This window comes from Podarcis raffonei, chromosome 1 (genome assembly GCF_027172205.1).
Source record: "Podarcis raffonei isolate rPodRaf1 chromosome 1, rPodRaf1.pri, whole genome shotgun sequence".
Classification (NCBI taxonomy): domain Eukaryota; kingdom Metazoa; phylum Chordata; class Lepidosauria; order Squamata; family Lacertidae; genus Podarcis; species Podarcis raffonei.
Window position 1 is genome coordinate 102,725,359 of NC_070602.1, and position 27,551 is coordinate 102,752,909.

A 27,551-nucleotide genomic window follows, 5' to 3' on the forward strand; every position below is an offset into this window, starting at 1 on the left:
GAACCAGAGCAGCGCACGGAAACACCGTTTACCTTCCCGCTGGAGCGATACCTATTTATCTACTTGTACTTGGATGTGCTTTCGAACTGCTAGGTTGGCAATACAACACATATAGGCATACAAATACTCAAAAGAAAGGAAAAGAGTTGATTAACAAGTTGAAAGTGGCCACATTTGGGCATGCATATTTGTGGTATGACAAGGTTAAAGCACATAAAGCATTTAAAAACCATATTGTTAGGAAAGCATTGTTTAATGTTTGGATTAGATATAAAGATTTATTGGAAAATAAAACCCCAAGGTGGTTGTCACCAATGGAAGCGAAAGCTCAGAAAAAGCTCAATATGGAGGCCAGATGGCCGAAGTATTGGGAAATTTTGGAACAAGAAGGAGATAGACTGAAACTGCAGAGTTTTGAGAAACTAAAAAACAAAGTGCAAGACTGGCTTCATTATTATCAGATAATGGAGGCTTACAATTTGGATAAGAAAGTTGGCTTCCAGGTGGAAAAATCTAAATTGGAAACAGAACTGTTAGAACCCAAAACTAAGATTTTGTCAAAAATGTATAACTTGCTGCTGAAATGGAACACTCAGGATGAGATGGTCAAATCTGCTCTGATCAAATGGGCACAAGATGTTGGACATAACATTATGTTTGCTGACTGGGAACAGTTGTGGACCACTGGGATGAAATTTACGGCATGTAATGCCTTAAGAGAAAATATTATGAAAATGATATACAGGTGGTACATGACCCCAGTCAAGCTTGCAAAAATTTACCATTTGCCCGACAATAAATGTTGGAAATGCAAAGAAAATGAAGGTACATTCTTTCACCTTTGGTGGACGTGCCCTAAGATTAAGGCTTTCTGGGAAATGATCTATAACGAATTGAAGAAGGTATTTAAATATACCTTCTTGAAGAAACCAGAGGCCTTTCTCTTGGGCATGGTCGGCCAGTTGGTGTCAAAAAAGGATAGAACTTTCTTTATGTATGCTACAACAGCAGCAAGAATACTTATTGCAAAGTACTGGAAGACGCAAGATTTACCCACTCTGGAATAATGGCAGATGAAGATGATTGACTGCATGGGATTGGCAGAAATGACTGGCAGAATCCGTGACCAGGGAGAAGAGTCGGCGGAAGAAGATTGGAAGAAATTCAAGGACTATCTACAGAAATATTGTAAAATTAATGAATGTTGAATGATGTCGGATAGAAATCAAGGGGTTTTTAGCTGTAATGCTTTGAGATAAGGATTTGCTGAATAAATAATTTGAATTGGAATACAAGAAGGGGAGGTATGAGGAGGTCAGGGAAATATGTCATTGAAAACTAAGTATTGTGAATTTTATGTGTTTTTAAACTTTTTTGCTTTTTTCTTTTTGTTTGTATAAAAATTGGAAATTTTAATAAATATCTTTAAAAAAAAAAGAAAGAAAGTGGCCACATTTGGCTCCAGTGCCCACACTGGGATTCAAGAGGAAGGTTTACCAAAATGCTCCCCACCATTTGATCAAATAGACGCTTCTAGCAGCAGGGTGTTGTGTGCTGACTTAGCTAGAGGCATCCTGTGATCAGTAAGTGAAACAACGTCTGACCAGCTGTGCTTACCTGTCAGCTGCAGTCCCATTATAAATGGTTGCTATTTATTTAGTACAATGCAGCTGCTCTACCTGACACAGCATCTGGCATCGGAGGCTGTTGCCGCTGTAACCATGCCAGCCCACAATACTGCATTGGCAAGATATCCTGGCAAAACACTCACCACTGAATAATCTAGGAGTTTGTTTAATACTACTGTACCCAGAAGAATTAGGCTGTACATTTCTGATGCCAGCTGCTTCCTTAAAAGTAAAGTCTATTGAAATCTGCAGAATTAACCCCAAACAGTGGATCTCTCTCTCTCTTTCTCCTGTAATTTGGAGCCATTGAATTAAAATATAGAAATTAGAAAGGCTTTATTAAGTCTAGTTTCAACATTCTCCTTCCAGCACCGTAGCAAACTAGAAGACTCGGTCACTTCTCTGCATGGGATGTTTTCAGTGGATTCTGTAACAATATCCTACTGCAGCATACAGACGTAAATGCATAGCATTTCAGACAAATTAACTAGGTAAAGTCCACTGTATAATGCATTTAAATATGGTATAATCCAGGCCAGAAGAAATGGCTCACCAGTTGGGGTGAGGAGTGATGTGGTGGGAAAGATGGTGTGGCATAAACATGCTGGAATGGGGCTGGCCCACCTAGCAAGCCACTTTTGATTCAAACCTAGAGGGCTAGGTTTTGATGCTAGATGTTTTGCTTGAGAAACTCACTCTTAGGTTCCAATCAATGCCTTTGCCAGCAGTTCTTGAACGTAGATCAGTGCAGCTACCACACAACCTATGTCTCTACTACTGTGTGGACTCAAGGGGGTTGAGGAACTTCCCCATTATGTATCTAATTGTTTATTGATACGAAGTATTCAATATATCTTGCTGATCTGTTGTTGTCGTTTTAAAAAAGGTACCAATTGGGCAAAGTCCAAAGATAGCTTTTGTTTTTGTTTTGTAATAAGGATCTCACAATATTGAGTTGCTACCTTCTCAAGAACATTATCCAAATGTTATGAATAAAAAGTAAAATATTATACTGCAGAAGCTTGTTTCAATTAATTAATTTTATTTTTTGCATGTTTCCTTTGTTACAGTTAATAATTACTTTAAAAAAGTAAAATAGAAAGTGGTATGATGGAATGATAGGCATCTAACTGGGTTGAGTGAAATTTAGCAATTATTTCATTTCCTGGATCGACTGCCAGGTTTTAATTAAGCCGGCAGTCGATGCTTGATAAATTTTTGTTTCATTTCTCACCCCGTTCTTTCTACAATGTCCACCTCCCTGTTTTATATTGTTATGACCGGTAGTTATAAGCAATGAATCGGTACTGAACACTTTCACGCTATGCTGCAAGGTATAAACACAAATAATGAATAAAAGACTCTAACTGAATCAATACATTGATTGAGCAAGTATGAGCGAGGGACGTAGAAAAGGTGATGCATGAAACTGAGATTTACAGCTACAGATGCCAATCTTTCTAAAAATCTTTCAGTTCTGCAGCAAATCCTGGCATAGAGTTTATTCCCTTCGCCTTTGCACCCCTATATAATGTAACTTTTGCAAGGTCAGCTTTGATAACCACCCCAAGCTACTTGCATGTTTCTGTTGAGAATGAATGGGCTCAGGTTGTGCCCTTCAGCTTATGGAAGGTGCTTTGATTCATGGGTACAGGAGGAAATGAGAAATTTTAGCAAATTCCCTTCTTTATTGAGCACCTCCTCCTGCTCCACTTCCCACCATGTTCCAAAGGGAGGTGCAGGGAGCTAGAGGCAGAAGGGGGAGGGGGGAAGACACCTGTGAACATGACATCTTCTCTAATCCAGTCAGAGCTTTCTGTGCATGGAAGGACACAACTGGACACAACTCCCAAGGGTTTTAAGGGCAGACTACAAAGTCATTCATAATTGTACTCCAGATCTGTATCACTTCTTACACCACTTTTCCAACACAAATTCTGCAGCTGTATTCCTAAACTCAGATGGCTCACTCAGCACAGTGTGAAAAACTTCAGAGTAAACATGCATTGGATCGGGCTGTAACACTCCTGTCCTGGAAAACTGTATCAATACTGTACAGTGGGAATTCCAGTATGGGGAAGCCTTTTTTAATTCTAGGTGAAACACTTTGGGATGTCACTAATTGGAAAATGGAATAGTGGAGAGGGGCAACTATAGGCACTTGTGGTGGACATGATCAAAGGTGGCAAATGTTGGAGAACAAATGTTTAATGAGATAAGTAAAATTACATATCAGCATGTCACGAAATCTTCAGAGCTTGCATTACTGAATCTCTATTAAAATGAGAATCAGGACCTGGTGAACTACTAATTGGATTTCTGTTCCAGGCTGCACATATTGTTATAGCCACACTTTGAAAAAACTGAAAAGGTCAAATTTGAGTGCTTGGTACAAGAGAGTATTGGGGAGTGGGGGAATACTAACAAATTGAGACTGGGAAGAGGAACAAAACACAAAGATACCTTTTTGTGGGAGAATGGTGGAGTTGCATTTTGTTTACGGATTCTCCAGAAAACCAAAAACCAGTTCCAAAGGTTTATACTAACTTTTGGTTCATGGAATAGTTTATAGATCAGGGGTCAGCAAACATTTTCAGCAGGGGGCCAGTCACTGTCCCTCAGACCTTGTGGGGGACCGGACTATATTGTGAAGAAAAAATGAACGAATTCCTATGCCCTACAAATAACCCAGAGATGCATTTTAAATAAAGGACACATTCTACTCATGGAAAAACACGCCGATTCCCGGACTGTCCACGGGCCAGATTTAGAAGCTGATTGGGCCGGATCCGGCCCCCGGGCCTTAGTTTGCCTCCCCATGTTATAGATGTATACTGTTATAACTTGTGGTTATATATGGGAATGCAGGCTTTCAAAATGTATTTTGGGGGGTCTGTGGGGAAAGAAATAGAAATGAAAATGGAATAGTAAAGAGGTGGCATTTATTTCAGCACTTTGTACATTTTATCATAGCTAATGATTTATCGGCAACAGCCTTCCCAAAACCTGGATGCGGGTGCTAATTGAAATTGATTTAAACTAATGTCTTGAGTAGGGCTTTTTTCAGTGGGAACTCACCGGAACTGAGTTCTGGCACCTCTCACGTGGGCACCATTGCCCTTATAAGAAAACAAGGGAGATGTTCATGGTGAGTTCCGGCACCTTGTTTTCTAGACAAATAGCACAGATCCTGAGTATGTTTACAAGTAGAAGCATGTTTACTCAGTAGTTCCACCATGTTCAGAGAGGCTTATCCTCAGGCTGGTCTATATTACAGCCTAAGGTATGCAAGCAATCAGTGGACAATACAGAACAGCACACAAGTAGAGATTTTACCAACGACTAAACATTTTTTTTATTTAAAAGGAAAAAATAAATACTGCAGAAACAATAACCAAACATACAAAGTGACGGACATATGTTAAAAAGTGAGGGGTGTCTTGCTGAAACAGTTAACTTATTTTTCTTTTTACAATACTTAAATACAGAAAGCACTTGCCAGCTTTTTTTTTTTTTAATACTGCCTTAAGCATACCATTGCATCAATCCAAAGCATATTCTGGTGGCAATATATCTGGAATTTTTGTGGAAATAATACTTCAAAAATGAAGCATTTGAGAAAAATGCTTGCATTCAACAAGTCCTAGAGACACCCTCGGCAGAGTTCTGCTGTGTCTGCTAAAGCATAACAACATCTGCAAACTATTTTCAAGATTGGCTTAGTGGATGTAACAATAGTCATCAGTCAGTGAAAAGGAATTTGACAGAATCTGGGTCACACAAGTAATGTTTAATGATCACTGTCTGGATATGCTTGCATTAGACCTTTAGGATTAATGCAATATCCAGTTTCCACTTGGGACCCCTTAAAGGCTCCGCTGTTCTTCAGGTTCCTCCTCCCCCTATTTCCTCAGAGTGCTCATTACAAGTAAACAGAAATGTGTAATAAGAGACAGTCATCCATATGCAGCCATTTTAGAGATGCATCATAATAAGAGATAATTGGGTATGTTGGCTCATGTGCTAACTTAAAAAACGAAACAAAAAAAATGAAACAAAAAACAAAAACACCCAGTATAGAATTGTAGAAAAGTCATAGAGCAGAGCAGCACTTATTTCCTTACACAGTGCTGGGTTTGGCCTCCTTCGCACCCAAGGAGCAGCTTAGGAGGGCAGTAGGACTAAAATTCCTTTCTAATTAAGGACCTTTTTATAACTAAATCGTAGCACCATTTGTTTAGGTCTTGCAACAGGATGTCCATACAGTATACAATTGCCTTATGAAGAAGCCATTCAAAAAATTGACTTTCAGGCCATTATCAAATTTCTCATTACAGTCACAATGGAGAAGAGGAAGATTCTGTGTTTGAGAACTACTCTTAACAGATATTTCTTCAGCCTCATTCCATATAATTAGAAGCTTATGAAGGCTATTTTATTACTGATTTCTTTAATTTCTTCCTTCTCTAGTTGCCTTGGGGGGGAAAAAAGATTTTAAAGCCTCTTTTAACAAAGTGTTTTCCTCTGGATGACCTATATTTCCTATTTCTTTAACATAAACTAAGAGGAAAAGCAATCATATTCTCTCTTTTTTGGTGGGGGAGGGAAACCAAACAGTCTCAAAGGGGCAAGCTTCACAATGAAGGGAATAGGAATATCTTGACTTTCTTTTTTTTAAGCAATGTTTTAGATTGTAATCAAAATCAAAGTCGGTATTCAAAAAATAGATCTAAAAATAAGTATCCTCCAGGACATCATTTCTTCAGGTGCTACCAATCCTTTCACTTCTTTAGCACATTCACATAGTTTCCTTCGTATTTGGTATTTCATCCAAGTAACATTGACATCCCTTCAGAATCCATCTCTTCCCACTGCTTCCTCTACATACCAGCTCCCCAAGTACAGTTTCTTGCCTACGGAAGGTGAATCATCGCCTTTTATCACTGGCATGCTCTTACAAGAGACCATTTTCACTGGGCACTTCTTGTTGAGTCTTCACCTATCCCACCCAAACACAATTGTCCTTGCTACCTCCATTTAAGGAAACAAAAGCCTTCACATCACTGTGCAGCTCTTCGCTTTGTCCTTTCGCAGATCTGTGGTGACTGTAGAAAGTTCCGGCCGGCCTGGCATGTGTGAAATTCGTTTAGTTGCCCTCTGAGACTTGTTCCGCTTAACATTTTTATTTGTTTTGTTCACACAGGCCAAGGTAGCAACATGGAAAATGTCCCTTACACTGTTTTCTGACTGCAAGGCTGAACATTCAATGTATGTGGCTGCTCCAATCTGCTTGGCCATGTTTGCACCCTGTGGAGGTAGAGGAGAATAGATTAGATTACAGACCTCAACAGAAATCCAGAGAGAACTAAGACAAGCCATATAATCATTACTCTGGGATGCTGTTTTAGAGATAATGCTTTGAGGAAACAAAAGGCAACACATCAGGCAAATAAGGAGGAGAATCCACTGTCCTTATAAATACAGAAATCTACCTAGAACTTGCAGATTATTGGCCACACCAGTTTTAAAGACTTTCTCCATTGGACATGGAGACCAAGAGCATCTTCAATTTAAGCACCCTCAACCCCAGCTTACAAAGTAGCCTTATAAGGAAGGAACTGAGGAGTACAAGCATAGCTGCAAAAATATATCTGATCTATTTACCCTTTTGTTTCTGGCCTGAAAGGGCATGTAGGGCCAAGCAGAGGTAGCCAACATGGAGCCCTTCAGATGTTGTTGGGCTCCAATTCCCACGAGCCCTAACCCACATGGATGTCAGGGTTCTCTATCCACAGCAATTCATAAATTTAGGTCAATGGTCTGGTGTTGTGTCTTTGTGGCCACCAGCAATCCTAGGCTGGTGTTCCTGCTAACCCACCCCACCAGCAGATCTCATGCAAGGTCATTTCACACCTCTGGAAATTCCAGAGATGAGGACAATAATTCCCTCTAGCAGAGATAGTATGTGTGGGAATGCAAGACCAGCAACAACTCCTTACACAGACCAGATCTTCAGTGGGTTAAGGAGTTTGCAAGGACTTCACTTCCAAGGAGGCTACTTTGCCTTATCTGTTGTGGTTCAAACCACTCCTTATGCAGCAGATAGAGTTTTAGGTTTGGGTGTCTGCCACCCCCCCCCCGAACACAAGTTGAATAGTTTAATGTGTTCAGATTCTGACCTACACTAGTTGACTTTAAGAAACCGCCCACCTAGTTGCAGAAGAGAAAAATCCAGCCATATGCCGTCAGGTGACCCCACTGAATTCAGTCTCTAAGCTCCCTTAAAGCAGCAGACTGGAGCCCTTCAGAAACTAGAAGTCTATGCTAGCTGCAGGGTTTCAAACATCAGATGGCATCTGTTCCATCTCTAAGCAGGGCCAGTTTTATGCCAGAGGCAAGCATACAGAATAGTTTGACCTTGAAATCAATAGGGCTTACTTCCAGATAAGCATGGCTAGAATTAAAGTGTATGCCTAGAAAACGTGGTGCAGATGCATCAAGGGAAAAGTTATTTGTCAGTCAAAACGTTCAACTCTTTCTAAATCAATAGGATTAAACTTGGGGGAGGGGAACAACCCTGTTTACCATACAAATCAAGCATTCTAGTCCCACCTTGCTATTTACCGCACAAAATTACCAAAAGCTTTCAAAGCATAGATAAAGGAAGTCACCCTCTGCAGTTCTGGATAAGATAAGAGAAAAACAAAACGCTACAGGTATTTCCTGTGTAGCACCAGAGGTTTGGGGGAAAACGCTGCTTAACTAGAACTTGGACTGTCTAAAGATTGAGGCTGTACAAACAAAAGGTTTGCCACTGACATTAGGAAACGCCTCGTGTACTTTGTCACTGTACTACATCCTGTCAAACTGAGATGATTTGGAAGACTTCCAGAAACCATAGGCTACTGGATGTTCAGAGAAGCAGTTGGAATTTTGAACTAGTTCCCCAACAGAAGCAATCCTCAGACACACAACCTTGTGCAAACTTTTTAATGGAGGGCAGGGAGGGGGAGAGTGGCGATAGGAGACTCAGTCAACATTAATTAAACAGCCTGTCTGCTAATGACTGAAGTGGCAATCAGAGGGTTTTGGATTGTACTAGTCAATTAATTCCCAGTGAGTAAAGTCAAAAACATTTTGTTGGAAACCACTGAGGAGGAGGAGAATGGAGGAGTAACCCTGCTTCATATGCTATTATAGAAAAACATTATAATCTACAAAAATGCAGCCCTTGGAGGCCAACGTTTGCAGCTATGGAACGTACCAGAAAAGCCTTGAATCATGACTATCACTTGGAAGCCACCACCCAAAACAGAAAGACACTGTGGTCTTTCTTGTCCCTATTCTAGGGATGGCTTATTCTGTGGTGTTCCAATGCTGTTGGACTCCCAACACCCAATAGCTTCAACAAGTATGAACAACATCTCCCTCCCTAGCGCCACCCTCTGTCCCCGACCAGAGATAAGAGCACAGCCATTGTCGGGCTGTGCCCTGTATCCCCACATTGGCGAGGCGGTGGTCCAGAAGATCATGATTGACCATATCAAAGGCTGCTGACAGATCTAAGAGAATCAGCAGTCCCGACCCACCTTGGTCCAGTTGTCACTTGACATTAAAGTGTACAATCCTTGTGAGATGTAAAAAAGAAATGGGGGGGGGCCCTATAACATTCTATCCAACTAGACAATTCTATCAAAAACAGAGGCACTGTGAAGAAATGGGACACTGAAGCCCAAAAGAACCCAGCCAAATTTACTTGGAGGAAAGCCTCACCAATTTCAATGGAATTTTTTTCCAGTTAAGTGTGCCTTAGAAGTGGGCAGATTGTTGGTCTTACACAAGACTGATGTTTATGGAGCTTTACAAAATACTATGTAGTTTTCATGTCATAATCGCATGGGGAGAAGAAGGCATGCAATTACTTTTACATAAATGTCCAGTTTCAAGTTTGAAGAGGTATACACACTCGCAGTGGTTCTTTTCAAAGAAAAAGAGCAGTTCTGTTTTATTGCTTACCAATACAAAAGGAAACAAAGGTTGCACTCTTCCTCTCCAGAGAGAGAGAGAGAGAGAGAGCAAAACACATTAAAGCCACGTGGACCTATGGCCGGCTTAGTTATCCAGATTGAACAACATAGGAAATGGGTGGAAGAGGAACAGAATACAGACAAATGTGGATGGAGCATAAACTGCAGGGTATGCTGTGTCTAGTGCTCCCTATCCCTTACTGGGGAGAATTATGGACTCCCCACTAATGAGGAGAGGCACTTTCTTCATCAGCCTGATGCAATGCCAAGTAAGAAGTGGGACTATGCAACAACACTACCACTGCTTGGCACCCACTTTCCTCATCTTGACTGAGTCACAGGAACATTGGAAGATGCCTTAAACTGACTTAGACCACTGATCTATCTAGCGCAGTATCGTCCACACTGGGCTGTGCCAACGTGGTGTCCTCCAGAAGTCTTAGACTGCAACTCCCATCAGCCCCAGCCAGAATGGCCAATGGGCAGGAATGATGGGAGTTATAGTGGATAAGCATCTGCAGGATGCCAGGTAGGGTGGTCTAAACTGACTGGCAGTGGCTTAGCAGGGTTTTAGAGAGAAGCCCTTCCCAGCCTTAGCTGGAGATGCTACTGACTGAACTGTTTGCTTAAGAAACATATGCTCTACCAGTGACCTACAACCCCTTAAGTCAGTAGCATACAGCATCTGATATAAGAAAAGTACAGATCCCAACTGCTGATCACCAGCAGTGATGAAAAGTGGTGTAATATAACCAACACTCTTTGCAGCATTGTGCCCCAAGGAGGATTTGAATGAATCAAGTCAGAAGTGTGCATCATTCATTAACAAGCAAAACACGACATGGCACTTACCTGATCATAAGATACTGGTGTTTGCCTGTGATTGGACAGCTCTACCAGTGTACTAACATCTGTGCGCAGGTCAGACTTGCAGCCAACCAGAAGCATTTTGGTGTTGGGACAAAACTCCTGGATTTCACCTTTCCACTGTGAAAATAGTACAGTGTTAGTATCCTGCTGCCATAAGAAACACTGAGGCGGCCATCTAACGCAATGAGATGCTTTAAAGAATCATGCGTCAGTTGTCAGCTGTACTGCAGTGAAGCACTAGAAGGAAACATTTGGTGTAGCACTCCCTGCAGATAGGAAAGACGGGGGAGAAATTGTTTGGTTCACATTTTAAAGTGAACTAATTTGAAATACACCAGTACAGCAATCCTTCAAAATCTGCAATTCTCCCAACTTTTTGATGCATTTATTCAGTTTTTAAAAATGTACTTCATCTGAGCTTATGTATACTTCTGTTTGGTTTTTTTAAAAAAATGGTTTATTGTTTATTTCTTGTATTATGAACACCAGGAATAAAATATTATTTTAAAAATGAGGACATCCATCCCTACCTGCCTACAGATAGGCCAGCTGCCACAGCAATACATTACGTTTTCCCTCCCTGTGACTCATTCACTCAACTGACTGAATAGATATAATCAAGGGAGTTTTCTCAAAGCAAGTTTAAACAGCTGCCCAAATGCCAAGTTACAAGCAGGTCTTACAACAAAGGAGAAGCATATAATTAGATCAAAAATATGGTCTTAACCTATGTCATACACACAGATGGTATATAGTCCATACTGCAGGGAAGTTAAAATGTGAAGCTTAAACCTTGAATACAATGTCATCTACATTCTTCCCCCAGGTGCAGAGGACTAGCATGTAAAAACATCACAATTGCCAGAGGGTCACATGAACAGGAATTCTAGCATTCTAGTACATTGCAGGGCATAAAAATGAATGCAGCTCAGCAAAATAGACAATCATGGACAAACCATTGAAAACTGAATTAATGTTCACTCAAGTCATGTGCACTTCAATGCATGGAGTGAGGGGACGAGACAATGTCTGTAGACTCCCATTTCTGACCTGCAGCTGAAGCTCTGTATCCCACCCATAATCTACTGGCCTTACTAGCTGGGGAAAATGGGTTTCATAGATCAAAACATCTACAGGACACCAAGCTGGGGAAGGTCTTTGCACACATCATTTACATGTATAAAGAGCTCTGTGCAACCCCACATTTTCCAGGTTTCCCAGGTGCACAGAAAATATTTGCAAAGGGCTACTTATATTTTAGTCCTAATGAATTTACTGGGACTTAGCGACAGCTTACTTTGCTTAATTGCACCCTCTGCATACACCACTGTCTCCAGCTGATGGTCTGCAGCTCACAACTGGGTCATGATCCACCCTAACTCTGCCACAAACACCTTATGGAAAGATATGGAAAAGACTGATGCGACAGAAGCTTAAGGTGAGAATCTACAAGTCAAAAGTGCTTCCTGTTGCAGGCTGAAGTTATTAATGTATTTGGAGCCTTGAGAGAGGTTGAGGGTCAACATAAAATCAACAATAGCACTACTGTTTGTTGTGTTCCGCAGCAGTTAATCACAGCAATACACTTGTGACATAGGAAGTAACTAAAGCTGAGTTCTAGGGACTTGCTTATGTTGCTCCACAAGTCAAACTGTTAGCGTAGAATCTGAAATTTTCTCACCTTTCCCGAGTCTACTGGGCTATACCTCTGTAGGTCATATTAGGCCTTCGACACAGAGAAACTCAATTCCAAAGTTTTGTTGATGTTGGCCATGACAACAGTAAGCAGGGCATGAGTAATGTTTGTTTTAACCTCTCTGAACTGGTGGCAGGAAGTAAAATGTGGAAAGGGAATTAAGAGCTCTCTCTATTGGAGAAGAGGAATATTTAACCCCTTCCCTTCCCCAAAATTTGCCAAGGCAAGGTAGCACCAGCTGATCCCAAGGACTTTGTTCATGCAAACAGTAAAGATTATGGCAGCCATTTTCTCCAGAAACCCAGGAAATAGTGCCCATGTCTGACAGAATCCAGGGCTGTTGAAGATTCTTCCTGACAGCAATCTAACTTGAGCCTCATCCACACATGGCACTCTTCCATTTATGCACATGACCTCTTGGTCATCCACTAAGAACCTACGAAGAGCTCTTCTGGATCAGATGAAAGACCCAGCTGGTCCAGCATCCTGTTCTTACAGTGGCCAACCAGATGCCTATGGGAAGAATGCAAGCAGGACCTAAGTGCAACAACACTCTGCCCACCTGCAATTCCCACCAAGTGGTATTGAGAAACATACTATCCCAGAGGAAGTATATATATATTACTTTTGAGCTTCTGGTGGATATCCTCCTAATTAAATCAAAATCAGCAAGGATTGGCGCACTCATCACTACTGAACAATTCAATTCAATGTGCAGAATCAGTCTTCATACTGTGGCACACCAAAGAAGAATTGGCCTCTAGTCTGACTTTAGGAATTAAGGTCTGGACCAGAAATCTTCTCCTTGTATGGCTGAACAAGGATCATGCGGATATTGGCTCTTTTCACTTGCTAAGTGCATGAATACTAATTATATTGATCAAAACAGTATGCCAATAATGGTGCATCCTGTCAATATACATTCAACTATGAAGCTGCAAAGTAAACTGATTGGATTCCACCTAACTACCTATCAGGGATGGGGAACCTGTGGACCTGTAGATGCTGTAGATTATAACTCCTATCATACGTAACTGTTGGCCATGCCGGCTGGAAATGATGGGCATTAGGAATCCACCTGGAAGGTCACTGGTTCCCCATTCTGGCCCTATATATTGTCTACTCTTATTGCAGTACCTATCCAAATGCCATTGGCCAGGGAGTTCATATAACTGTGTGTCAGGGATGGGAAACCTATAAGCCATCAAGATGTAATTGGGCTCCAAATCTCATCAGCCCTGGCCAGGATGGCCAACTGTCAGGGAGGATGAGTGCTAAAATTCAACAACATGTGCAAGGCTGCAGTTTCTCCACTCCTGCCAAAAGTCTATAATTAGGGATTGAATCAAGAGACCTTCTTCAAGGAAATCACATGCTGCCCCACTGAGCTAAGAGTTCCTTCCCAAGGTACTAGAGCCCGAATCCCCCTCAGTACAGCAGGCTATAGGATTTGAATCTAAACCTTAAAGAAGGATTTCGAAGTGAAAGCCACCTTTACCCCATGATCAACACTTGCCTGGGCCAACACACCTGAAACCTGGGGGAGTAATGGACTAATATTTTTTTAGCCTCTCAGTTGGTTTGCATAATACTTGGGAGTGCAGCAATAATCAGCCTGGCTTTTACACTTCAAGATCATATATACAGATGGCAGCAGTGACATATCCTAGCTCTGCATATACATTTAGAGTTATTTTCCATCACTTACCTTTTTCAACACGCTGTCAAGTGTTTCTGGACGGCTTATGTCAAAACAAATTAAGACGGCATCGGAATCTGGGTAGGAAAGTGGGCGGACGTTATCATAGTAAGGAGACCCTGTTGAAATAAGTGAGATCATGTTATGGGCAGAAAAGAAACATTATGTATACACAGTTAAATGACGCACCCTAAGTGTTCCATCCATGCCTCTGCTATATTTCCCTTTGCTTCCTCACCCCACTTTTTCAAGATCTCACCACCTGCCAGAAACAAGAGTGCTCCATATCCTCAGTAGGTTATTGTTAATTTAGGTCAGCTTCAAACAAATCGGCACCATATTTGTGGTGGCTACCATAAAGCTTGGTATAGCAGATCACCATGCTTGTCAAACCATGACCACGCAGGCCTTTCCCACACTGATGTAAGGCTTCCTTCTGGCCAATCCGTGCATCAGTGATGGATGCACATGTTGAGCTGCTACTTAGGAATGAGTTACACAGATGCGGTTCTGAGCTTCCATTCAAAGGTCAAAACAATCTGAATCTCTTCTGATGAGCCTGGATTATTAACGCATAATATGGCTAGAAAATAAGGATCCTCAGTCTCCTAACTTTGAGCCAAGGTCACCTAGTAAAATCTCTTTTTTAAACAGTGCTTTCTTATTCCATTTAGAACAGGTGTGGATAACCTTTGGCCCACCAGATTTTGCTAAACTACAGCTCCCATCATCCCTGGTTATTGGCCATGCATGCTGGTGCCAATGGGATGTGTAGTTCAGCAACATCTAGAGGGTGAAATCTTTCCCACAACTGATTTAGAAGGACTATGGCAATGCAACATCATGCCTAATTTTTGTATCAGTAGCTACAGATGTAAGTTAGGCCCAGTTGTTATCCCAGAACCTTTCAGAATCTGCTTGGGTGTCGGACTTGCACATGTGATTAGGTTCATTCCAAGTCAGGGCAGATGTGCTTCCTGCAAAATGCTAGTGTTTATATAACCACTTTCAATAGTAAGTAAGACCAGTAATCTATCACCTTCAGCAAAAGGAAAAGACGTATGCAAGGAAAAACAGTAGTTGCCTTTGCTATGAAGAGCCACACTGGTACCCGCATAATTGGTAGATCTTGTCAAGGGTTAACTACTTGCATCTAGGCAACAACACAAGGCAACACACCTGGAGATTGGTCCCTCCTGAGGAAAAAATGCCTTTCCCTGCCTTGAGCTGTTTGCATAGTTGCAGGAGTGCACAGACAGGTTTGCACAGCCTCTGACTCAACAAGTCAACCATACACTGCGGTCACCATGGCTTAATAAGCCTCCTATTTGTGCTGCCTGCCTGGAACTTAAAGGGTCACGATCCCTTTAATCCCAGGATGACCTCTTCTGGATCAAGCCAGTGGTCCATCTCATTCAATATCCTGTTTCCCACAGTGTCCAAGCAGATGCCTCTGGGAAGCCCACAAGGTCCTGCGGCTGCTCCCCGGTGACTTATAATTCACTTGCAGAGAAGAATCTTGACCAGCAACCACTGATATCAGGGCCACATTCAGCTCGGTGTGTCAAACATTGCGGAGACTCAGTATAAATAAGTCATCACAGCACAGCCACAGCCCACATAGGTCCCATGGTGTCTGGCAAAATACATTTATATGTAATTATTAATATCCTCTGAATATATTACATCAGGAACATCATCCGCACCAAATATCAATTAGATCTTTGAGGCTCTCACAGTTTAATGAACTGCTAGAACCTGTAACAGCTAATTAGAGGAGATTTCTCTTTTGGTATTTACATTCAGCATCTCCTTGAGCGCCACTGCCTTTTTGGCAGCTTCCGGCAAGGGAAAAGAGCTTGCTGAAACAGGCCATCTCTTAAGGAACTCTATGGATTATTTTAAATGACCAAGAGCTCTCTCCCAGGAATCCAGAGGAACAGAATTCAAACTTATCAACATTTCAGGTGGGACCTGCAACCGCGTAAAATGCTCCTGCCAACCATGTCATCTTCTAGGATGCGCTATTACACATCACCTGGGAAGGCAGGTGAACTAATGCCAGTGTACTGGAAGAAGCAAAGATCACCAGTGTTGAAGCAATGATTCTTCAACATCAACTTCGTTGGATGGGTCATGTTGTGCGGATGCCTGATTATCGTCTTCCAAAGCAACTACTCTATTGCGAACTTAAAGATGGAGGGCATAATGCTGGTGGTCAACAAAAGAGGTTCAAAGACTCTCCCAAGGCAAATCTTATAAAATGTAGTATAAACACCGACAACTGGGAAACACTGGCCTACGAGCACTCGAATTGAAGAATCTTACTTGGCTATAAGTGATCGCCAAAGAAGAAGAAGATTCCATTCCTGCACCACCACCAGTTTTTTCCTCTGAAAAGTCACTGTTCCACAACCCCTGAGCATGCTCTGTCCTCACTGGACTATTATTGGGGGTTCCCACACACTTTTTTTTGTACTTCTCCCAACTTTGGAATTCCCCATAACCTGCCAATCCTGTGAGGTGCTGCCCATTTTGGTTGCACAAGAATCCACACTTGGGAGAAGGGAGTTTACTATTTATGTACAGGATTATTGGAAACACATTAAGTGTGTTAGGTCAGGTTCACCCACTGGAGTTGGGGAAGCTGGTTGTATTCAAAATCTCCAGGATTTAAATGGATGAAATGAAAACAGTGCTTTCAAGGGCTGTACAGAAACAACGATGCAATCGTATTAGAAAGACGCTTGTGTGCAGGTTCCTCCTCCTGGCAAAAGAAGCTCCTGCTGTTTCAGGGTGTAGTAAGGTAAACAGCAAAAGGAACTCGTCTCAAAAAACAGACCAGCTGGGCAGCTAAAGACCACAAGGAAAGAATTTGAGGAATGCTGCTTTTGAAGCAAACAGGAACATATGGGCTGAAGCCTTGGCAAACAGAAGGTGGTCTGCTCAGTCTGAAAGTTTCCTCCAGATTCTCCACAGCCTCGAATCACATGCCTGTGTATTGCTACTGATAGCTTCAGTGCGTCAGAAACCTATCGTAATGCTCATCTCTCAGCACAAGAGTTAAACGTGCAACAGGCTATTTAAACCTCTGCAGGAAGTGGAGATTTCCTTTTTCCTAGCACAATATCTGATTTCATGTGCCTTGTCTAAGCAGGCACGGGCAATGGGTGAAGCAGCCTCTCTTATCGGTTCTGCAAGCAGCCATTAACCTTTGGGCTGGGTCCCAAGAGCCAACATTTGTCAGGCTGCAGTTTGGACAACACCGGTAAAGGCATACTTTCTCAGGGAACTAATGGGCCTGGGTCCATTTTATTACTGGGGCAGTACTGCCAAGTGACAGCTGTATTGCGGAGGCAGCTGCCTAACGTTAATGGACTCCAATTCCCATCAGCAAGGCCAATGGGGTGAGAGGATGGAGGTTGTAGTTCAACCATGTCTGAAAAGCACTGTGTTGGCTACCCCTTCTGTAAGGTATTCTTGCAAAACATAGAATCATAGAATCATAGAGTTGGAAGAGACCACAAGGGCCATCGAGTCCAACCCCCTGCCAAGCAGGAAACACCATCAGAGCACTCCTGACATATGGTTGTCAAGCCCACACCTGTTTATAGAAGCTAATTTTATTTTATTTTTTGAGTTCTTAATCATTACAAACCCCCATGAGGATTACTACTGATGAGGCTATTATTGGGAAAAGGGTAGTGGACATTATCCATGAGGACATGAGATGATTTGTCTGTCTAGCCAGGCATTGGTTACTCTGACTGGCACTGGCTATCTGATTTTTCAGGCTGGAGAGGTGCTATTTCCTGTCACCTGATCCATTTAACACTATCAGTGGCTTAATAAGTAACTAACTGAAACCTCCATGCACTCCTCAATTCCAGATACAGGGGTGAGGACAGACTACAAGCTTTTGCCTTTGGGTTGCGAGTTTACCAAAGACCTGATTGATCTTGGTCTGATGCAGCTTATATTCCCACATATATTGTGTTGGGGAATCTGTGGCTCTCCATTTGTTAGACTCCAATTCCCATCAGTCCCAGCCATCATGGCCAATGGCCCAGAGTGAAGATGACCTATAGTCCAACCACATCTGGAGGGCCACAGGTCCCCTAATTCCTGTTCTTATGCATCTCTTAAAGTCAACCAAAGAATTTCATGGCAAGCAGAGATTTTAAAGCAATTCTTCCAGCTCTAGTGCTCCATCTACTGCACCAGATTGGCCCCTGGTGCAGCATTCCATGTGCTAGATGACCTCTACTAATTTCAAAGTGTTAGGCAGGTGTAGATCACATTGCAATTTCCACCCACAGCTATCACTTAGCTCTAGGCATAGTTGCCACCCTCCTTTCTCATCAGAATATTCTGAAACAGGTATGGGCAGGATAAAGCATTTGCTTTTAAGGATCATTAAAATTTGGACAGAGACGTTGCTTGCTCAAGAGAAGAGTGAAGAGCCTCACCCAGGGAAAAAAATTCCTTAGACACATACCTAAGTGCTCAGTCACCACTCCTCAAGAGGTCTATCGCACCATATATGTACATGCATACGTATGGCATGCACTTATACCAGTCGGATCTGTGATTACACTTACTATGGACAAAAATTTCCTGTTATTACAATGCAGCATGCTAAGACAAGTATATGAAGCTTTCACATAAACGAGACAAGCTGCTATTCTTCTCTGGGAAAGAATGCAAGGGAATGAATGGGAGGCTTTAAGTGCATCCTTTGAGAGTGTGCAGAATTCAGATGCTTCACAAGAAATGTGTTTTCTCTCTTCTTTCAAACAAGCAATAGTGGGATCCTTTATCAATGCCCCAAGAAGACAGCCACTCAGAACAAAAGCCGAGAGATAGAATTCAATAGGGCATTTCATCATTCCAATCTCCTTACCAGAACAAAATCCTCAGAGCCTGAGGAATCTTGGGAATGCATGTCAAGTCTAAACAGACCCTTTTCAAGGCAGCTCAATAGCATACTCTGTTCAATCCTTCTCCAAGATGGTCTCAGAAAATGCGAAACCATGCTCAACTAAAGAAAATGAGCAGATTGACAAAATCACTGTGACTCCAACAAAGCTTCAGATCCAGATTTTGTGAAATGTATACCACACACGCATACCTTTTTCATCCTTCTGCAACCTGGTGCCCTCCAGATGTTGTTGCGACTATAACCCATACCATCCCTGGGAATTGGGAATCCCAAACATTGGAGGACACCAGGTTAGGGAAGGCTGATTTCTAGCCACCTCTAAATTTGCAGGAACTGTGAGTATAGTTTCATAAGAACATGGTAACAGTCCCGCTGGTTCAGAACAAAGTCCTACCTAGTCCAGCATTCTGTCTTCACAATGACCAATCAGATGTCAATAGGAAGCCCACAAGAGCATCAGGAATGCCATGATAGGATTTTGACTCTAAAAGTATGCTTCAAAGTAAGCCTGTGCCACTTGTGTAAAAGTATATATTAGCCTGACTCCATGTGGACATTTAAAGCAGCTAAACGCTCAAAAAATGCAGTTTATAATCCCATAGATAGGAGATGAGCAAAACTCTGCCATTACACCTTGCATGAAAGTTGCCAAAAGGAAGCCAAGGACCACAAAGGAGGTACAAGATCTCCTGTCAAAATGGAGCTTTGGAAGTAAAGATTGTCCACACTGCTTGGTAAGTTGGTGGCGATACCAGGCTCAAAAGGACATGCCGACTCAGCATAACCTAAAGTTTTGGCTTAAGTTTATGTGGCTTTTCACTGAGTAATTCTATTGCATCATGTCTGATGTGATCTCTGTTCAAAGTACAGACTTCTTGTTTGCTAACAATAAATTCCCCATCTGCCAGGGCTCTGTAAACTGTTGTTCTATGTGGGGACTAATAATCTCTAACACTTTTTAGGATCCATAAACTACAGCTCCAAGGATTCCTTGGTGTTTTTCCCCTCATGCAGGCTTTGGGTTGATTACGGCAATGATTTTGATGATGAGAGAGGTTGAAATATCACACTATCACTTAGAACAGTAGAAAAGTCTGCCACTACCATTTGTTACAGACTAATGTCAGATCAGACTTACTGACAGCCAGCAGTAACTTGTGGTTGATCTTTGTGTCAGATATCTGCCCATGACCCCGGGGTGAAAGACTGCCTCAGCATGTCCCATACCAATGTCCTAAGCTGACCAAGTTATCAGTTTTCATGTTCATCTCTGAAGTTTACAAGTTAAATTCAAAGTGCTTGGAAGTCGCTCTCCCTAAGTAGAAGGTATTTGTTTTACAAAGTAAGGCAGGGATGGGGAATCTGTTACCCTCCAAAGGTTGTGGGACTCCATTGTTCATCAGCCCCAGCCAACATGGCCCATAATCAGGGATGTTGGGAGCTGGAACCTAAAAAAATCTGGAGGACCACAGGCTACCCATCTCTTAAGTAAGGCTTCTCACATTCCAACAACTGACTCCATGAAAGTTTTAAAGTTAGATCCTAGTAATTTCCAGCTAAGGAATACTGGATTCAGGGTAACTGAGTAACCAGTTACTAAAGGCTACAAGAGGAAGAATGCAATTCAGGGTTTAATTCATTTGTCAATAATAAGCACCCTCTTTATGAGGTACACCAACATTCTGGAACTTATACAGAACTCTTCAGGGGATCAGACAGTTTTGTCTGATCTATATAGAGTGAAAGACACACAGTGAACCTCAGAACCACAGCAAGCTCAACTCATTGGGAATCTGTGCCACTCTTTGATACTCTTGTTGAGAACGTCCATCCCAAGTCCACAGCTTTCCTTGATATTCTGCAATTCATGAAGTATTGGGATATATAGTTAAGCCCATAAGATGGCTGCAACTGCTTCACGGTTTTATGGTGCACCCATGAAATTTGAATTATGTAAGAGAGTCAAATTTTAATGAGGGAAGATAAAATATGTGTTTCAGCTTTGATAGGATATTCAGCAGAAGCCAGACACAGGTAAATTGTCTTTATGGATTCCATTAGACAGGATCTGAAGAAGCTACAAGTAGCCAAACATTATTCTGAAATGATCTTGTTAAAAAAATGAGCTCATTTACTGCTGCTGCATGCCATATAATAAGACTACAGAATTATATATGATTTTCTGCAAATTATTCCACAGCTGCTGTGAAGGGGGAAAAGGGTGGAAATCAGATACATAACCAGTCCAATTGCTTTAATGTGCAATGCTCAAATATTTATCCATCTAAAGATTTAATACCAGTATACCCTCCCCAGGAAAAGTCAAGATATTTCAGGGGTGCAGAATGAAAACATCTTGCAAAGTCATTCTTAGATTTTGTAGGTATCGTTTTGTATATCATAAGTGATCCATCTGTGCCACAAGGGCACAGGCAGCAAGAGTGTGACACAAACATGGACCCTATTGCAGAAAGGACCCTAGGCCTGGCTATGGCAAAGAGATGTGTGCTTGCATTTCTACCAGACTTTCATACACTGCCTGCTCCCCAGCTTGATAAACTAGAAGTTAAACAAGCTGCTGGGGAGTGCAAACATACTACGGAGTAGCAAACTCTCAGAATGCGTGGCATTCTTGTTAAAAATGTGGTCACCATGCTGTAAACCAGCCTTAGACTAACTCCCGAAGGATCTGAAGGGCACCAGGTTGACGAAGGCTAGAGCAAACCATTCAACTTATTGCAACTTGCAGCTTCAGTGACGCCTGTCTATTTTAGCTGGGATAGACCCAGAATGATATCACAGCTTCCACAGGGTTGACTCTCTAGAGCAGCGTCTCTCCACCTCGAACCCCCAGATGTTCTTGAAGTACAAGTCCCATCATCCATGACTAGGATGCTGGCTAGGAAATGATGGGAGTTGTAGTCCAACAACATCTAGAGACCCAAAGTTGAGAAAGGCTGCTCTGGAGGAAGGAGTCTATGGATTGCCATTCAAGTGTTTAGGGCAAAGCCTAAAGAGATTTTCATCTTTGTTTACTGATTTCTGGATCTTTGCTGTTGACCTCAGTTACAGTAAGACCAGAATTACTTCTCCAAATGGATGCATTTAAAGTCAAACAGCAATTAACTTCAGTTAATGGGAAACACTAAACATTCAGAAATGTTCATGCAAGACAGGTGATGATTTAAAGGAGATATACTTGTTTAATGGGGTTAACACTGAAGACTAATAAACTCATATGGAAATGTCTTGGGAATACCACGATCAAATTAAACTAGCATCTAAAAAAAAATAGTATCTCCTAAGTGGTATCATTAAATGTGGGTCATTATTTCTGTGTGTGGTTATTCTACAGTAGAGACATTCTGTAGTCATTAAACTGTAGGATTTCCAATATTATCTTTCATGTGTTTAAATTATCTTATTTTGTCCCATTGCTCTATAAAAGCATTGCAAGAGTGCTGCCAAAACTTTAAATAATGCAAATCCTCCCAGACAGACCATCTAGAATAGCTTAGTTGTTTTACCCTATTTTGCACTTCCAATACAGTTGTCCCTAGTTGTCTTTGATAGGAAAACATCACACTATATTGCTCATCATTAACCTCTGCAACCAACTCAGCTGTTGCAGATCTGACCTACTTAAGCTATGACACCATACTGGAAAATGAGGACTGTTGAGGCCAAGCCCAGATCTTGACTTAGACTAATAAGACCTGTCTTTTAAAAGGGGCTAAGAAACTGTCATACAGTAATAATTCCAACTCAGTTACAGCTGATCTTATCTAAACAATCTACAACCAGGAAACAAACTCAAGAGATGGCAGATCATAAGATCTGAGGCCCAGATAACTAGGTGTCCAAATCAGTATTTTGATAAATAACCGATACGTTGAATCACAGATCATTAAGAAGTGTCTGTAAAATACCAAACTAATATATTGAAGGCCTCTTTGAATCAATTTTCATATCCTGTCTAGAATGTGAGGCTATGCCTTGGTCCATGTTAAGCCCAGGAAGAAAGAATCCCAGAGCCAGTATGGTGTGGTGGTTAGTGTGTTAGACTAGGACCAGGGAAGCTAGGGTTCAAATCTCCACTCATCCATTTGGGTGATGTTGGGTTAGTCAATGTCAGTCCATCTAACCTTCCTCACAGGGTTGCTGCAAGGATAAAATAGAGAGATAGAACCAACCCTTGTTGGAAAAGTGGAATATAAATGTAATAATAAATAACTAAGTTTGGAATAGGCAGAAGAGTCCACTATGAGCAAGTCCTAGTGGAAAACATCTGAAGGAAGAAATGTCAATGGCAGTCTAATGCCATACACATTCACATAGAGTAAGTCTCATTGAGTTCAATGGGACGTTACTTTCTTACCATTATGCAAGATAAAAAAGCATAGATTAATGTCAGTCCTCATGCACAAAAAATATATTTAAGAAATAAAGTCTTGCAGATGCAATAAATTTCTCCTCCCCCTTTTAATTCCTTTGCTGCTCCCTCTTCATTTCATGTTCATTCTCCTACTAAGGCAATGGGAGGCAGGGGAAAAAAAGAGAGAATTTAATTTGGCTTTATCACAGAAGAGTGAAAAAGGCAGCAAGCATTCCCCTGTAGGAGAGAGAGAAAATGAAAAAGAACCAGAACTGCCAGCCTTCACAGCTGTCATCCACATCTGGAAGCATGCATTCCAGTGATGCCAACAGCAGTAATGTTCGTGTTAAGGCTGCTAAGGCAGAAAGAGCTTAGCTGTGGTTTCTTCAAAAGAGCTGTACAAGTGTTGCCAGATTTACAAGACAAGCAGAGTCTTGCCACTTCAGCCTTTTATCGCCTTCGACGTGCCTTCCTCACAGGACAGCCCTTTGTGTGCCACAAGCAAATTTTGTGATTAGGCTCTTGCTACTGGCAGGCAAGTAAAATAAAATAAATCTTGTCCACTTCTTGAAGTTACTACAAAAGCCATTAAGTAATTCAACTGTGCTTTTCATTCTACTGTAAAAAGTGTGTGTGTGTGTGTGTGTGTGTGTGTGTGTGTGTGTAGGGGGTATCTTCTCCAGCTCCACTTTGCTTCTCTGCCCTAGGATGGATGGCTTCTACGCTGGGTGGTCTGCTCCCTTCCTGCATTTGGTGACAAGAGACAGCGCTCACATTCCCTTGCTAGCTGCTCTCAGCATCCTGTACATTCCTTTGTCTCCCTCTCCTTGGTCGCCCTCTTGCACTCTGCCACAGAGTGTTCTTTAATCTGTCATAAAAGCCAGCAAACAAAGATGATTTTAACTCTCCCCCATTAAGCACGGTGCTTTATAGCCCTCATCTCAGCCAATGGATTATCTCTGCAGGAACTTAAAAAAAAACCCCAAAAACTTAACACTTCATATAAACCAGCACAAGAATGGGAAATTATGTCCTTAAGAGAGAGAGAGAGAGAGAGAGAGAGAGAGAGAGAGAGAGAGCTATTTGGAGGAACCTACTATATGCTCCAAGTCCTCCCCCCAAAAAAGTCTTTAGAGAACAGATGGGGAAAGTGCAGCCCCATCCAGATGTTGCTGGACTGACTCCAACCAACACCAGCTCCAGCCAGCATGGCCAACAACCAGCAATGATGGAACTGTAGTCCAACAACATCTGGAGGACCACATGTTCCCCATCTTAACTTCAGAAGATACTGGCTACGATGACTCCCATACACTCATTTCCACCATAAACCAAGCACAGCCCAGAACTAGCATCCTTTGGAACAGGGAAGGCCAACTGGCATCCTAGATATGGCTCCAAAGCCATTATAATCTTGGTGACCCTACCAAGAACCTTTCCAAGTTGTAAAAAGGTGCAAACAGCTCCCTTTTGGATGCTCTATGTCAGGAGCAGTCAACATGGCGACCTGTGGATTCTGCTAGATTCATCATCCCTGACCACCGGCCATGCTGGCTGGGGATGGCAGAAGCTGGAGTCCAGCAATGTGTGAAGGGCACCATGTTGGTGATCTCTGTTCCATGTAATGCCATGCTTAAATGTTATTCTCCACAAAGGAGGCTCATGCTGCTAAATGGGGCTAACTTTATTATTATGGAGCCAGACTCTATACTAGCTTTTCCCAACCTTGGACTACAGCTCCAGTCAGCACAAGGCAGCATGGCCCAGTGGTCAGGGATGATGAGAATTGCTGTGCAACAATATCTGGGCACCCGAGGCTGGGGAAAACCGCTCTAGACTACTGTCTAGATTATGAAAGATTGTGAAACTTGGCCACAACTGCAATAGAAGAAAATGAACATCTGTCCCTCAAAACTGGATTTCTTAGCTGATCCAAGCAAGTTGTACTTTTTCTTCAGTTTCCCCCAAATCAAGGTTCTACAAGACCGTGGCTGTGACTCTTATAGGAAAGGCAATAATGTCTTGAACTACGTGGCCAGCCATCAATTTGGGAAGGAGGTGGATAGCATTGTACTTGAGTAATAGTAGAACACCACTGTTTTCTTTAATCAAACAAGACTTGCGAAACAAAGTGCCACAGCTGAGCAACAGAGGACAGCCTTTGAAGGCAGAAGGTTTCAGATTCAATCCTTGGTGTCTTGCCTGAAACCCCCAGGAGCTCCTGTTAGTCAATGTAGACAGTGTTTCCCAAACTTGAGAGTTGTAATCCAAAACAGCTGGAAATCCATCATCCCTAGCTAGCAAGACCAGTGCTCAGGGAAGATGAGAATTGTAGTCCAAAAGCAGCTGGAGACCAGAGTTTGGGAAACACTGATGTAGACAATACTGAGAAATCAACCAATGGTCTGGTATTAAGACGCTTCATCTGCTGCTAGTCTCCTATACCTACTGTACGTACAAACAGGCAACATAATCAATGAACATCACAACCGCTACCAAACTCCAGTTTTTCTTTCTCACTCGCTTAACTTCCATGTCTTCAGAAGCGTTCTCACCCCCTGCTGGTTTTACAGCCAAACACTTCCAATGAGTAACTTTACTTCTCATTATGCTCAGTTGAAGGCTTCCTATGCGTGTTTTTTGGGGGGGATTTTTGGAACACTCAGAAGGAGGAGTGAGGACACGGCTCAGCAAGGAAAACATCCTCTCACACTTAGGCATTTGTGTAGCTGCTAAGCTCCTTGTTTCTGTATAATCACATATTACCAAAAGGAGAACACATGCTGGTTTTCGCAGCAGCGGCGACAAATATTAAAATGAAAGGCTCATGATAGGCCATAATAACCCTCTCCCATCTGTTCAGTTAATTATCCCAAGAACCTTTAGAGTGTCAAGCCGGGAAGGGGAGTTAGGTAAACACGACTGTCTCAGTCTCACCACAATGCAGAAATCGTTGCAATTAAAAAGAGGGGGCAGGGAGGGAAAGGAGTCAGGTTGCATTAAAGTCCATTAAATAAAATGAAAAAAACTAAAAGGCAAGTAGTTACATCATCTGCAGGGTGTTAAGAACAGAGGCTACAGCAATGGCTTGTAATTATATACAAACCAATGTGAGTCACCAGAATGGCATGGAAACAGAACAGGCATTCCTGCGAGCAAGAAAATCCCTTACCAGAAGTATCCCAGAGACTGAGTTCTATCCTTTGTGTGTCTATTTCAAAACTGGCCGTGTAATTCTCAAACACCGTGGGGACGTAGTTCTGGGCAAGGAAAGGGAGAAAACACAAATAGCAGATTACCATCTCTTTAAAGTTTGCACCGCGTATCAAACACATCTTTCTTGTAAATTCGGGGGGGGGGGAGGAGAGACCACAGAGATTTCAGCCTAAATTGGCCCCTCACCCTTCTTAATCGTTTAACCATTTCCTAACTACTGAGGGATTAGACCGTTTTCACTGAAAACCAACAAAGCGTTTGAAAATAGGCAACTTACACCAGAGGGATGGGCTCGTGAATTCCAGCGCGACGCTGAAACCCACGACCTATAAAATACGGACAGATCTAAGAGCTTCCCTCCACCACCACTGGGCGCGAGGCTTGAACCGGCACTGCCTCAGTGAATGGGTCTCTAATTCGAACGAAGAAAGAATGTTCGAGTTCTATCCCGCATTCCACGCGTGGCTCACAATAGGGCACGAGAGAGAGAGGTCGTCTTAAAGATGCTTTATTTTTATTTATTTTTAGTGATTCCTGGGGATCTCTTCTGTGAAAACGGTCTAACCCGCTTTAAACTGGCTTCCCACAGATTTAACAGATAGCGCTGAAAGTTAACTTTAACCAAAAAAGAAATCACAGCGCTCCTCTTCGTAAAAGAACCACGTAGCGCTAAATTCCTAGAACTCAGACAAGCGGGTCCACACGTACCTCCGGGAAGCAGTCCTTGGCAAAGACGTGCAGCAGAGCCGTCTTTCCGCACTGGGTATCCCCAACCACGACTATCTTGCACTTCACGTTTTGATTAGGATCCATGATCGATTTGCTGGATAATTTCTGGCTGGCTCTTCTTTCCTTCATTGAGGTGTCCTTAGCCCTTCCCCCCGTCTTCTCTCAAACAAAACCAACGAAATGGCACGATGGGGAGCAGAAACCAAGAAAAGCAGAAGAAACCGCGCCGGTTCGCTGCCGTGCGCTCGACAAGTCCTTTCTCTCTCTCCCCTGCTGCTGCTGCTGCTGCCGCTGCCGCCGCCCCCTCTAAAGTTCTTCCTGCCCTCCTAGCAGGTCCGGCTGCTTGCAAACTGCTTTGTTTCACTCCGC

The 27,551-nt window shown here is 42.3% G+C and overlaps 1 protein-coding gene across 1 annotated transcript; it reads right to left on the bottom strand.

Annotated features, from left to right (window-relative positions):
- Positions 1–4,954: 4,954 nt before the first annotated feature.
- Positions 4,955–27,551, bottom strand: RND3 (Rho family GTPase 3). The gene is made up of 5 exons (XM_053406462.1): positions 27,162–27,551; positions 26,410–26,497; positions 13,930–14,039; positions 10,508–10,642; positions 4,955–6,935 (listed from the first exon to the last, which is right to left on the bottom strand). The coding sequence occupies exons 1-5, from the start codon at positions 27,309–27,311 to the stop codon at positions 6,684–6,686; spliced, it is 735 nt and encodes a 244-aa protein (XP_053262437.1). The 5' UTR covers positions 27,312–27,551; the 3' UTR covers positions 4,955–6,683.

Coding starts and splice junctions, on each gene's coding strand:
- RND3 (XM_053406462.1), bottom strand. CDS start 27,311: ATGAAGGAAAGAAGAGCCAGCCAGAAATTATCCAGCAAATCGATCATG. Junction 14,040..26,409: donor CAGTCTCTGGGATACTTCTG/GTAAGGGATTTT, acceptor TTATTTCAACAG/GGTCTCCTTACTATGATAAC. Junction 10,643..13,929: donor TTGACAGCGTGTTGAAAAAG/GTAAGTGATGGA, acceptor CTATTTTCACAG/TGGAAAGGTGAAATCCAGGA.